This window comes from Nelusetta ayraudi, unplaced genomic scaffold, assembly GCF_046127955.1.
Source record: "Nelusetta ayraudi isolate G7.1 ecotype Tasmania unplaced genomic scaffold, CSIRO-AGI_Nayr_v1 ptg000002l, whole genome shotgun sequence".
NCBI classification, from domain to species: Eukaryota; Metazoa; Chordata; class Actinopteri; order Tetraodontiformes; family Monacanthidae; genus Nelusetta; species Nelusetta ayraudi.
This window is the reverse complement of record NW_027466052.1, coordinates 8635001-8649280: the sequence shown is the minus strand read 5'-3', so window position 1 is coordinate 8649280 and position 14280 is coordinate 8635001. Positions and strand designations below refer to the sequence as shown.

The following is a 14280-nucleotide window of genomic DNA, read 5'->3' as shown; positions in this document are numbered from 1 at the left end:
GGGCTGATTTGGAACTTGTGTTGAGGTTTTTCTTTGGGCTTGAAACAGATTTTTAGGCCGCAGAGCTTTTAGAACGATTCCTAAAGAGTTTCCGAAAATCCTGCCCTACTGGAGTTGGTGTCTTGGGGGGCTTTTTTTTTGTACTTTTGCAACTATTTCTTTCATATGCAAGAAAATTATGCAAAGCAATGCCTTTGAGATTTGCAGTGTGCGTATGTTTGTGTATGTGCGCGTGCGTGCGTGTGCTTGTCTCAGCAACCCCCATATATAATATTTCCATAACATGAGCAAGAAAAAACTAAACAAAACGAAAGTTTTCCCAGTTATGGAGTTCTTGTCATCTGTCGGCTTTGCAGTTGCAGTTTGAGTTCGTTTGGTGGCGACTTCTCACTGGCGCCGAGTTGTGTTGTGTGTTGGGGACTTTGTCGTCATTGTATACAGACGCAGACGCTGTGCATTGAGTAACTGGCGACACAAGATGGTGGTGCGGCGGTCAGCGCCGTCGCCTTCAGGGTAAGGAGGTTGCGAGTTGGATTCCCGGAGACCTGGTGGCCTGTCTGTGTGGAGCTTGTGGTTTTCTCTCCAGGCGCTGCGGCTTCATCCATCACTCCCTGGAGCCAAGACGGGGCCCATCAGGCTCACCGGCAACTCTGAATAACTCGAGATCAGGCATGGGCAAACTACGGCCCCCGGGGGGGCCACATGTGGCCCTTTAAGCTTTTTAATCCGGCCCGTCGAACTTGAACTTGAAGAAATTGTCAATCAGGAGCTAAATAACGTGGCGCTTCAAAGACACTGATTTTGTTCATTTTCAATTGACATTAATTGCACATCTTTTCTACATATCCCACAATATATTTTTTTCTCCTGTGAGGTGTGTCACCAAAAGACTCCACCCATCAGCTCCTGGTCCGACCCCCTCTGTCGAATTTCAGAACCCGTTGTGGCCCCAGCAGTCAAAACGTTTGCCCACCCCTGTTTTCAATAGTCTGCAGCCTGTCTGTCTGTCTGTCTGTCTGTGTGCCCCTGCGATACACTGGCGGCTTGTCCAGGGTGTAACTCCGCCTTCACCCTGAGACCCTGAGTGCAGGAGAGGCTGATGATAAAAAAGATGGATGGATGGATGGATGGATGCTTCGTAATGGGCTGGAGTTTGTAAAAGATCCTGTTGGAGAAAAGTCAGCCGTCAACAGGAGTAAGGAGGTTCTGTCGCTGTTGACCTGTATCAGCTCTCCGCTCTCAAACTCTCCGTATCACTCGCTCCCAATGGACGTAGGGAGGTTTTCGGTCGTCCCTCCACCTTCCATGAGAGACGCTAGAAAAACCAAAACTCCCCCCCGTCTCTCCCTGAACAAGCAGAAGGCCGACGACTCTGTCCTCTGGCCATCTCCCGCCAATCGTGTTGCCATGGTGTATGGAGCATTGTTTGCTGGCCTCTATGTCAGGTTGCCATGGCAGGGCTTATTTGCCATATTAAATGTTTGGCAGCATTGTACAGACGCTGATGACAAACACCCAACAGCCCACTTTGATCAATGAAGCGGTAACTGATTAGGGGAGATGAGGGCAGGGAGCCACCCGTCTGTTTAACAACCGGCCTCCGTGGCGCTGGCCTACTGTATGTTAGAGGCGCGCACGCACGCACACACACACACACACACACACACACACACACACACACACACACACACACTTATGTGACGTAAGCTGGACGAAAGAAGAGAGAAACATAGTCGTCTGGTTCGTTTGTGGGACTTTATGCCTCAGGGAGGATAAGAGCAAAATGAAATAAAATAATAACCATAAATCCAAGTTAAAGCAATATGTGACAGTGGTGGCGCTGTGGTCACACTTAAGTTTCCAACTTTGTGTGCTGAGGATCCATCCGCTGTCTAATCTTCCTGGGCTGAGGAGGTCTTCCTGTTATTTATAGCCAATTGACAACAGTGTGTGTGTGTGTGTGTGTGCATTAGGTTTAGGTCACAGTGATGCTCTTCAAACAAGGCCCAGGCCTCCCTACTGTCTCCCCCACCCCCTTGTGGCGTGAGGTGGAACTGCATTACTTGCCAGAGAAGAGGAATGTTTGGAATTTGTGAGAAACTCGCATTCTTTCCAGCAATGAAACGAATTAACTGTCTGTCTAATGGGCATCATTTATGACCATTAATGTAATCTAACAATAATAGAGTTTGCACCATAAACAAGATTTGATGGTGGTGTTGTTTTTATTATTCATTAAGCCGATCACGTCACCACAGAAGCGTTGTCAACTTTTTTTTTAACCCTTAAAATCCTTCTTAGAATATATTAAAAACCCTTTGCTTCTTTGTTTTTTTCTCAACTCTGTTCAACATCGCAACATCTGACTTGATGTGAAATCCGCCCTTGCTACTGTCGTCTTTCAACACTGTGTCTGTAGTTGTCATATTTAAATGTGAAAAAAAACTCTTTGTGACATCACAAAGGGCACTGCAAACCCCTCCCCCGCAACTGCTCAGACCACCTCAGGCCTTTGTCATGCTTCTGTGTTTTTTTTTGTCCCCCCCCCCTCCCCCAAAACCACGGTAAAGCTCCAACATATCTTAGCATGAAACTGATACTGAACGTTTCTGTAGGAGGCTGCAAACAGAGGGCTAAATATGCTGTTTTGTATAATGAATTATCCACAGCTGCAGGTTAAAGAGAAGTGAAAATGGGAAAACAATCCATCACATGGAAACGACTGAAGTGCCACACTGTTGCAGATACACATCCACACATTTCACACTGTGTCACACTTTGCGTTGCATGAAGCAGCTGAGCACGTTGTGTGAGGATTCGCTGTTATTTCAGGTCCGGCCACCTGGTGTTACACAACCTCTGAGTTCAAGCTGCAGTTCCGTGTGACAGCTCCTGTTTGGTTACCTACAGATAGCACGGAAATGCAGTCGACTGACGTACTTTGCGGCAGATAAGATCTCCCGACTCTATTGTAGACGCAGCGCGGCGGTTTTAGCGGTTCGCTGCTTTTCTTTTAGTTTTGCTTTGGGCGAAATGGTGAAAAACAAAGCCCCCCCCCCCCCAAAAAAAAAAAAGAAAAAAGAAAAGACGGCCTCCTGTCCCGTTGTCGTGCTGTAGCTGCTCTCTGCATACCTGCGGAGAGTGCATCGCACAGTCTCAGGAAATCCCTCATGTAAACGGCGACTGCGCTGCGTGTTTAGATAACAGGCAGAACTGGTTGCCGGCAGCTGGTGTCTGACCTGCCGCTCAAAGCAGGCAACGTTCATGCCGCTCGCTTTTTGTTGTTGTTAAAATTGCTGTTGTGTAAATGAAATATGACGTTCTGTGTTCTGCACGTGGTTACGGGCGCCAATTCACTGACCCTTTTTTTTTTTCTCTCTCTGTGTGTTTTACAGATGATCTTGTGGGACTGGGATCTGAAGCACTGGTACAAACCACAGTATCAGGTCAGTCGCCGGAGCCTTTTGTGTCTTTGTGTGTGTGCGTGTGTGAAATGCTAACAACACACACACACACACACACACACACACACACACACACACACACACACACACACACGCGCAGTCCCTGCCAGATAGAGTCTGCCTTGCGTTCTCCTCACCTCCTCATATACTTCCCAGGTTAAGCAATGCACACATTGTGTAAGAGCTGGCGTACAATGACCTTGGAATTGTTGTATCTTACTCAGACGTTCTTGTCCTTGTTTGAACTATTTGTGCAAGCTATCTAGGAATTTTGTTTCCTCTGTCCAAAAGACAGAAAAAAAAAACAAGACAGAAAAAAAAATGCACTAGTGGTTCATGTGAGAACAGGGTGATTCTTGGCCAAAAGTTCTAATCGCAAGGAGCCAGAGCACCGTTTCCCGACCAGCGGTGTTTCTCACTCGGAGGGGACCGTTACAGATTGACTTCTTGTGAAAACATAGAAAACCACGAGGTAAAAATGCTCATAATTAGGGTTCTGTATTGCAAAACAGATAGTTTGAGTCTATCATATAAATAATATTAACAAGACACAAAAAAGAATATGTATACATATATAATAAAATAATGTATATGTATATAGCATAATATATTTGTACATGTATATGTATGTATATATATGTAAGTATGTATATACTGTATATGTATATATATGCGTATATAATATGCGTACAAATATATGTATGTATCCATATAAATATATACACATATATGTATATGTATATGTATACATATATATATATATATATATATATATATATATATATATATGTATATATACATATACATATACATATATACATATATGTATATATATATATATATATATATGTATGTATATATATATATATATATATATATATATATATATATATATATATATATATATATATATATATACACATATATATATATATACATATATATATGTATATATATGTATATATGTAACAAAGTCAGGCTTCGTTAGAAACTGTTTAGTTTCCCATCAGAAACTGATTTTATCTGCAGTGATGAACTATTGTCGTTGGAGGGGAGGGGCTAATTGGACCCTGATTGGTAGCACCTGGTGATTGCAGCAGCTTCTAAAGAAAGTGTAGGTGATGTGGAACGAGCTGCTTGAAAGGTGGGGAGAAAAATGTGAAAAGAAGAAGAAGTCGAGGGAGAAAGGGGGCGTGTCCGGACAGTTATGTGCAAAACATAATATCAGATGTGTCAGTGGAAATGTGTTTTGTATTTTTTTTCCATGATAGATGAAAATAGGGGAGAGTGAAGGTGACAGGGTGCAGGTCAGGACCGTGTCTTTTTCTTTTTTTAACTTCTCTCTCTTAACTTTGCCCCCGTGTGGCCCGCCACAGGGCGCAGTGAGCGGCAACGGCGTGGACCTGTCGGTCATCAACGAGGCCAGGAACATGGTGTCCGACCTGCTGACGGACTCGTCGCTGCCCCCGCAGACTGTCTCCACCCTGCGCAGCGTGTCCAGCCTCATGGGGACCTTCTCGGGCTCGTGCCGCCCCAGGGTCAACCCCTTCACCCCGTTCCCGGGCTTCTACGCCTGCGACGAGGTGGAGGACCCGGGGGAGAGGTGCGAGAGGAAAAGCATCAAGGTAAAACAACAATCTGAGTCCGGGAGGTGGGGGGCGGGGTCTACTCACAGTCTCTCCGGAGGTCGTCGGTGGGAGAAAGTGACCACAACGCGTGTTGATTGCGTAGCCCCCCCAAAAAACAGAAGCGGCCAAAGTGAAGTGCAATCCCCAGGAGTCACTACTATAGCGGCGAGTTGGCTAAGCATCGCTCTGACTAGCAAACACGCTGTAATCATATCAATCACCGCCACGGTACTAGAATCACTCACGAGTCTCCAAGTACGATTTCCTGTCCCAGTCCGGTGCAAACTGGACGTCTCGGCAAGATAATGTCTGATCTTCTCATTCTGAATCTTTAATGACCACACAGCCAAGCATGGGACAGGTTTCAACACGTCATGTTTATACTGTACACGCAGACAGAAACACATTCAGACAAACGCAAAGGCCGTGCATAACCCCCCCCCCTCAGTGTTCAGAGTTCACAATGTTAATTGCAATTGCAATCAAACTGTTTTGAAGCGGGTCGTTTTGGAAGCAATGGTCCTATAGCGCCTCCCAGAGATGTCCAAGAATGAACAAGTCCTTTTTAATGTTCTTAGTTTCGTCTTACCTGTTCCAAGAATGAACACCGGGTACACCATAGGTGTCAAACTCTGGCCCGCAGTGTAATTATATTCAGTATAACGACTGCTAGAGCTGGCCCACTGCTGTATGGCACAGCGCATGTACCGCTAATACGACAAATCCCAGAATGCGCTGCTGGTATTTTTGGCACGTCAAATAAGGACAGGACCCATAAACGCCCTCCACACATCCTCCATTGTCAGTAGTCACAGCAACCTCATGCTACCACCGGCGACCTGCTACCCCTCCCCAAAAATGACGAAAAGAGGGGCAGGAAACAGGAGCTATTGGGACGGTGCGAGGAAGAATATCTGTTTACATGGGTAAAAGACGGACCTGTTTGTCTTGTATGCGGAGCAGACGTGGCTGTGACCAAAGAGTACAACACTAGACGACTCTATGAAACAAAACACCGCAACAAAGTGCAAGGGCCTGGACCTGAGTCAAAGGCGCCAGAAAGTAGCGGAGGTGAAAAGAAGTTTCGTTTCACACCTGACGTTTTTTTGATGTACTTTTTCTTCCTACGGTGTCTCTTGCCCGTGGGAAAAGGTTACTGTTGAAATTTAAATCAGAAGGCTTCAAATTAAAAAAAAGGCATATTATTTTTATTTACATTTTATTTATTTGGATGATTTTTATTTGAAATTCAATTGAGCATGCAGGCAATATTAAGTTACTTATTGAATAGTATTAAGCTTTGCTTGTTCTGAAGCAAAACTTGTTTGGGTCCGTATGAATAGGTTCACTGTTGTATCTGGAGGAAGATTTTTTTTTTTCAAAAATATTTTCAATTTTGGCCCACTGTGTATTTGCGTGCTTATTGTAACCAGCAGGGTCACCGTTTAGCGTTACGACTGTGTTTTGTTTAAGGTTGGTTTGTTTTTTTCCCCCCGGTGGGAGACCTGCAGCAGTGGTCGGCCTCCATGGGTTTGTGTTTGAAACACAACGTCTAAAGCCGACGCTTCCTTTCCTCCTGTCAGGGTCTGAGCAGCAGGAACAGCCTCCCCACCCCTCAGCCCAGGCGAAGCTCCACCTCCTCGTCCTGCTCGTCCATCTCTCCCCTGGACTCCGCCTCCTCCTCGCGATGGGAGCGTAACAACGGGAAGAGGTCCCACCCCGACCTCGCATTGATCAGGTAGCCGCACGGCCTCGTCTGGCCTCGCTGACCTGCGAGAGAAGCAGAGTTTCGCCTTAAGCAACATCTGGGGGGGGGTTGCATGTTTCCCCGTGTGTGTGAGACGAGAATAAACAATGTTGCACCAACATCACGCCAAAGAATCTTGACTTTTTGGCAGTAATTGATGGTAGTCGCAGCTCCAAGGTCGTGTAAGAATTTGCCCGAAGTTTATTTTATTATTAAAATCTGCAGTGAGTCTGTTTTTGTGCTTTCTATTTACAACCTGAAAAACGAGTGAGAACTTGAAATAGAACTGGAAAAGTCTCACATGGTCAGAATACAGTGGATACGGATGAAATATGGAATTAATTAAAAACAACTCCTTACCAATTTATATATTCATACATATATGTATAAATATATATGTTTATACAGTACACGTATGAGTAATCACTTATTTTTCATGTTGTCATCCGTGAAGCAGTACTGCGCCTCTGAGCTGTCATCCTAGTGTTAGTTAGTTCTTGTTGTACCGACATATCACCAGAAGAGGGCAGCAGAGCAGCACGTGTGAGACGAATTCCGCTTTGTGCGGACAGCTTTTGTAGAGACGGTAGTGTTGTAGTCAAGACCGCACCAACCGAGACATTATCAAGACATTATCAAGATTAGAGAGTATCAAGATCGAGACAAGACCAAGACATTTGGAGTTGAAGACCAAGACTTTTGGTCATATCAAAGAAAAATAACGAAAAATCTGAAAAATAAATAAATAAAAATGGCCAGTGTCTTTTGAAATTCAAAAATTATTTTCCGTTATAATCTTTGTCTTTGACCGGTCTTGATCAAAAATCCTAAGACCAGCCAGACCGAGACTGAGACAAAACCACGTGAAAATGCCTCCTACACAAGAACGAGTGGTCTCGAGACCAAGACCAGTCTCCAAACTACAACACTACTAGACACGACGTGAATGTCGTGTTGTATTTTTAGTTGTGGTGTTAAGCAAGTCCTGTTTGTCGTGCAGCCCTGGTCTGCCCAATGGACCCAACCCCAACCTGCTGACCATCCCCAAGCAGAGGTCCTCCTCTGTCACCCTCACCTACCACGCAGGTCCCAGGAGGGCAGGTGAGACTCCTGCCCACACACACACACGCACACACACACACACACACAGACACACACACACCCAATCTCAACATACAGCAAAGTGCTTTTTGAGCGCTTTTCAAAGTCCTCAAGGACACCTTACAAAAGAAAACATGTCAGAGTAAAATTTGTAGTTAAATAAAAGTACTTAAAAATAAACAAATAAATAAATGTACTTACAACCCCGAGTTTAAAAAGAAGCAGGTATTGAAAATGGATGGATGGATAAATCAAGTGCAGGTTAGAGTAAAACAAGCAAAACCAAGGAGGTCAGAACCGATTTTACTTTGAAACAAATAAGTAAAAGAAAGTGACTCACACTAAAACAAGAACTAAATATTAAAACCAGTATGAAATAGATGTGTTTTAAGTAGTGATTTGAATGATGGCAGGTCAGTGCAGTTTCGGTTGGGTTTGTTCGGAGTGAGTTCCAGAACGGGGGAGGCAGCAACGGAGAAGGTCGCTAACCCTTCCGACCTCTGACCCCCTGACCCCTGCAGGTGCGTCGCCCAGCCTGAGCCCAGTTACCTCACCCCTCCACAGCCCCCTGCCGCTGGGCGTCGCTTCCACGTCGTCCCTCGTCACCCGGCCGCCCGTGGAGTTCCCCGACACGGCCGACTTCCTGACCAAGCCCAGCGTCAGCCTGAGTCTGCACAAGCCGCTGAGCTACACCCTCAGCTCCCCCGACTTCCAGCAGAGCCTGCGGGGCTCGGGCGCACCTCTCTGCACCAGGTGAGAGCGCCGGCGCCCTCCTCACTTGTCATATCGTCTGTTTTTTTTGTTGGTTTGTTTGTTTGTTTGTTTTTGTTCATTTTTGTTCTGTCTGTCTGTTCTAGTTGTGGTCGTCAGATGCTTAAGGGAGTTTCCGGCAGTGATTCGGGGGAATCTCATCAGCCATCTGAACGCAGGCGCTCAGGTTCATCCTCTACCAAATAATACTTGATTGTTGAGTTCAAAAGTGGAATTGACAGGGAGCCTCGGGAGATCAAACCCACTGGATACAATGTTTTGGGAACACGGCTCTCTGTTGGTTTTTTTTTTTGGTTTTTAATGATGCACAGGTGTGAGTGAGCTCTGTGGTCGTGCATTCTGTCCGACAGCTTTGTTTCAAAGATCCTATCAACTAAATGGGATTTTCAAAATAAGCAATTCACTTTTAACATTTTTTAAAGATATTTTTTAAATCAAGATTTGGGAAAGACTGCTTAACCTTGTTGTTTTTTAAAGCACCCTGTGATTCCAAAATTCACACTTGTATTTTACAACGATAAAATGTATCTTTACTATGACTGCCCAGACAGCACCGCTGCTGCTCACCTGCTCGCCGCTCCCTCAGGGGAGGAGTCAAATGCAGAGGCCAAATTTTACCCCTCATCAGGGGTAAAATTTTAACTTTATCAAAACTTGAGCCTTTTCTTGGGATTTTTTTAGCTGCCACTTTGCAGAAAGTCTGAATTTCTGCACTTTGTGATCTCACAAAGGGCGCTGATACCTCCTCCAGGCTAGTGACACTGGCCCTCCCCTCCCCTCCCCATCCCCAGCCAGGTGTCTATCATCTGTCTGAGTCTGCCCTGTTTTTTTTTCTTTTCCCAAAATTAGTCTGGTGCAATGAAGCATCAGCTTTAGCAGGAGGTTGCAAACAGAGGGCTAAATACACAGTGTGCGAAATACCAGGAGATTTGGGGGGTTTGGACCCTACCTGATTAGCCCATGAGACCCCCTGAAAGCCTCAAAGCAAAATTGAAGTGGGTCTCAAAAAATAAATATATATATATATTTATTATTATTATATATCACCCTGTTTAATATTTAATTTTTAAAAATATGTTCAGGAAGTTTAGATTGATATTGAGTAACAATCAAGAGGAATATTGAAGGGTATTTCACACACTGCTGTTTTCAATAGGAGCTGCTTCACCAGAGCTTGGGCTCAAGAATAAAGAGGCATTGTTGATTTGAATTCCGCTGGAGCAGGGAGCTGATTGTCCTCTGTTCCTGCAGCAGCTGAAGGGCTGGAGCCCCACGCCGAGTCCCTGATCAAGGAGGAGAGCGTGGAAGCGGACCCGAGTGCGGACGGACGGCCAAGTGTTGGCGGAGACCCTGGGAAAGCACGGCAGGGGGAGGAGGAAGAGGAGCAGGAGGAGGAGAACAGCTCGAGCTCAGAGCAGCAGACTCAGGAATCAGAGGTGCGTTTGATTTCTCCAACAGCTAGGGTGGGGCTGGCTTTTAAGGACGGAGCAAACAGAGCTTCTGCTTTTAGTCTCACACCCATAATGTGGTTTAAAATAAACATCATCGCGACACTCTGGTCTGTTCTGTTGTGGAAGCTTGACGTAGTGATTCAGCGCCAGTGAAGCTTCAAGTTCCTCTAAGAAAGTCGTGTCCCTCCTCTTCTCCACCCCCGCCCCCTCCGCAGGGCAAGCAGGAGTTCCGCTTAGATCCCATGCTGGACGATCACGAGGTCAACATGGAGAAGATGAACACGTGGAACTTCCAGATTTTTGACCTGGTGGACATCACCGGAGGGAGGACTGGAAGGATCCTCAGCCACGTCAGTCCCTACCAGTGTTGTCCTTGTAGACGGCCAGGTCGCCGCTGCTCCTCCTGCGGCTTTCTGTTTGTGTCACTTGCAAAGGCTTTAAGTGCTAAGATGCATTCCTGGCCAGCGAATGGCATAGAAAGAGTTTCTGTTGCAAACGTGAAAGCACAATATTTTGGAATTTGCAGACTTTTTTTTTTTTGTGTCTCCACAGGTGACGTACACGCTCTTTCAGGACATGTGTCTGTTTGAAATCTTCAAGATCCCCGTCAGGGAGTTCATGCTGTATTTCCACGCTCTGGAAAATGGCTACAGGGACATTCCCTGTGAGTTCAATTGTCAATTTCTTTAGATTGCACAGCGCTCAACACATTTATTATTTAACACCAAATGTAAGGCTTATGGGCAAACTGCCCTAAATTAACTGTTAATCGCCAATTTTTTTTTCTTTTCTTTTTTCTTTTTAAAGTTTCCATTGTTGCTAATACACCAGTGCTCCAAAGTGCTCTAACTGAAATTATGTTTTTAATGTTTTGCTGGGATTATTTAAATTGACTGTTTTACAAAAAAAAATGATGAATAGATTTAAGCACAGTATTACATTACCTTAATCAAGATGAATTTGTAGTTGTAGTGAATTTGTAGTTGTTTATTTATTAAGATGACTGAACAGAAAAGGCCTCTGTGATGTTTTATAATCAGTCTTCAACATCTTCCAGAAGCTCGGTTGGGGGAAATAAAAGTTGACTAATTAGTTACAACAGATAAATTAAAGCCAAATAAATAAATTAAAGTTTTAATAAATTTTTGGAAAGATTTATACAATATTTCTGTCATTTTTATGGTCCAATAAATTTGTTCACCGCTGTACATATTGCTATGCATTGCTGTTAATTTCTCAGCCATGAACTGTCTTCCCTGTGTCCGTGGGTGGTGAAGTTGACACTTTTGTTTGTCTTTGGCTCACAGACCACAATCGGGTCCATGCTACTGATGTGCTCCATGCTGTCTGGTACCTGACCACTCGACCAATCCCTGGGTTCCAGCAGATTCACAGTGAGCATGTGACAGGAAGTGACACAGGTGGGTGTCTGGCACGTTGTACTTCCAGCTCAGTAGTGCAAGATCACTTAGCTTAGCATTTTATGTGAAGATGTCATAGGAAGATGAAAACCTGAAGAAGACGAATATATATATATGTGTGTATATACTGTATGTGTGTGTGTGTGTGTGTGTAATGTATCCTTTAGAGCTGCTGTTAAAGGCATTTATGGTGGAAAAAAATGACACCTTCTTTTCATATTCAAACCAGCTTGGTCTTATTCTTAGACATGCTGCAGTTTATTTCTCCTCTTGGTGCTCAGACATTTGCTCTGGTCCCCTGTTGTGTTCCAGACTCCGACAGTGGGATCTCTCCGGGCAGGATATCCTACTCCTCCTCCAAGAGCTCCTCCATTTCAGACGACAGCTACGGCTGCCTGGCCTGGAACATCCCGGCCCTGGAGCTCATGGCCCTTTATGTAGCAGCTGCAATGCACGACTACGACCACCCCGGTCGCACAAACGCCTTTCTCGTAGCCACTAACGCACCTCAGGTAACCTGCTGCACAGCCCACGTCTTCAGAAAAACAAAAGGACGGTCTGCACGTTTCAGACCTTCGATTAAATCTCATATTTTGCAACAAACTCTGTCTGTTGTGTCTCCCGGTCGTTGCACGCTCCTCTGCCGCAGTAGTCCTGCAGTTTTGCTCTTTATTGGGCACACTAGCCACTTTTTAATCGTTTCTTTCCAGTGTTCCAGTGCAGGACAGCCGGGTGGGGAGGGGTTTGTTTGTTCAGTCATATTGTTTGTTGACGGACGGACAGACAGACAGACAGACAGACCAAATGCAAATGTAAAGATTGATGTTCCCCCCAGGAGACAGCCTCCCTGCGCGAAGCTCGCGGTCACGTGGCTGAGTGTCTGGCCGACTGTGTCTGAGTGGACCCCCCAGCGGACCGCTGCAACGCCACGCTCCGCACAAATTGCATGGTTGTTTTCACGCCGCCCCCAACTTTGCCTTCAGCTCGTCACGCGTCGTCGTCGAGCGTTGGCGAAAAGAGGAAGAGGAGGTGGAGGATGAGGAGGAGGAGTGGCAGCATCCTCAGAAATGTTCTAGTTAACCTTTAACTACACAGCAAACATTTCCTTCACCTGACCTCTCGTATGCTTCGCGAGCCATTCGGTGTATAGTTCAAAAAGGGGTTTTGCGGGTTTTTTTCTCGCAGGATTATAAAAAAATATTTTCAAAAAATGATGATTTTGTCCATGTCTGTGGAGCTGATGAATTCCATGATACTGTGTGAAATATGGATGATCCCACTGTGTCCTCTCATGACTTTTATGAAAGGTCACTTTTTGGTTCCCAGTCCCTGGAAAGGGGGTTACAAGAAATCCTGAACACTCTGATTTCATCCAATATTGACACCATGTCTGTCAGCGTGTTTGTCTGTCTGCCTGCCTGCCTGTCTGTTAAAATCATCTGTTTCCCCTCTGTAACTGTTTCCAACCCGCTCGACACCCCAGACGAACTCAGCCTGGAGCTGCCCGCTCCGTCTCCACTCTTTTCACTCAGTGTTTTATTTTCAAGGGTTTCTTTGCGACCCATGTGCAACACGTGCATAATTAATTTTCAGAGGAAATTATGGAACTGGATTCTCAGAGAGCCGACCCTCACCTTCTCTCCCCCCCGCCCCCTCCCCTCCACTCCACTGCGCAGGCCGTGCTCTACAATGACAGGTCGGTGCTGGAGAACCACCACGCCGCGTCCGCCTGGAACCTCTATCTGTCCCGGCCAGAGTTCAACTTCCTGGTCAACCTGGATCATGTGGAGTTCAAGCGCTTTCGCTTCCTCGTCATTGAGGCCATACTGGCCACGGACCTCAAGAAGCACTTTGACTTCCTGGCAGAGTTCAACGCTAAGGTCTGAGAAGAGGAGAGCCGTTCAAAAAAAAAAAAAAAAAAAAAAAAAAAAAAAGTTACATGACTGGAGTCAGTCATTGTGTGTTCATCCAGTCACTAATGTCTGCCAGAATATTGACTTTGAACCATGCACTGTTGAGGCAACATCCATCACAATGCATCCCTCCGTTTCAGGTGAACGATGTCAACAGTCCCGGAATTGATTGGACCAATGAAAACGACAGACTGCTGGTGTGCCAAGTGTGTATTAAGCTAGCAGATATCAACGGCCCAGCCAAGGTCCGGGACCTTCACCTCAAGTGGACGGAGGGTATCGTCAATGAGTTTTATGAGCAGGTACAGATAATTTTGTTCCACCTTTTCAGGTCCTTGATTTAAAAAAAAAATATATATAAAAAAAATCAGTTTGTCAAAAAAAGTGACACTTTATATTTAGTCAGTGTCATACAACCAGATAAAGTAATGTTGTGTTTTCTTTGTTCCCTTCCGGAATTTACAATACAAAATAGAGTAATAAGAAAACTTTCTATAATTGTTGTTAGTAACTAAGCAATTTTTGGATGAAAGCAAAGCTCAGAGTTTGTGATCAAAACGTGCATTTGCAACTAATATTTGAAAGTGTCAGCGTAGAAATTGCTCTGATTATAACAAACTTTTCAGTGCAAAACCTGGATTCACAACAATGCAATATGGTGGATAAACATGTATCCAGAGCCCCGAAAGACAGAGGCCAAACAATTAAAATTGCTTTTCAAAGTGACGTCACACATGCCACTCTTTGCAAAGCTTGTCACTTGAAATAACAAGAAGTGTCTCGC

The 14280-nt window shown here is 45.0% G+C and overlaps 1 protein-coding gene across 2 annotated transcripts in view; it reads left to right on the top strand.

Annotated features, from left to right (window-relative positions):
* The window catches only part of pde3b (phosphodiesterase 3B), a 41699-nt gene that overhangs the window by 25741 nt on the left and 1678 nt on the right, over positions 1-14280 (top strand). The window contains exons 2-14 of one of the 2 annotated variants that reach the window (XM_076022162.1): positions 3396-3446; positions 4841-5089; positions 6676-6830; positions 7840-7940; positions 8462-8693; positions 8798-8877; positions 9966-10147; positions 10378-10512; positions 10715-10826; positions 11470-11583; positions 11896-12095; positions 13260-13463; positions 13637-13798. In XM_076022162.1, the coding sequence (XP_075878277.1) occupies positions 3396-3446; positions 4841-5089; positions 6676-6830; positions 7840-7940; positions 8462-8693; positions 8798-8877; positions 9966-10147; positions 10378-10512; positions 10715-10826; positions 11470-11583; positions 11896-12095; positions 13260-13463; positions 13637-13798 (1977 nt within the window). Of the gene's footprint in view, positions 1-3395; positions 3447-4840; positions 5090-6675; positions 6831-7839; positions 7941-8461; positions 8694-8797; positions 8878-9962; positions 10148-10377; positions 10513-10714; positions 10827-11469; positions 11584-11895; positions 12096-13259; positions 13464-13636; positions 13799-14280 lie in introns of both variants that reach the window. The other variant, XM_076022153.1, reaches the window with a different exon arrangement.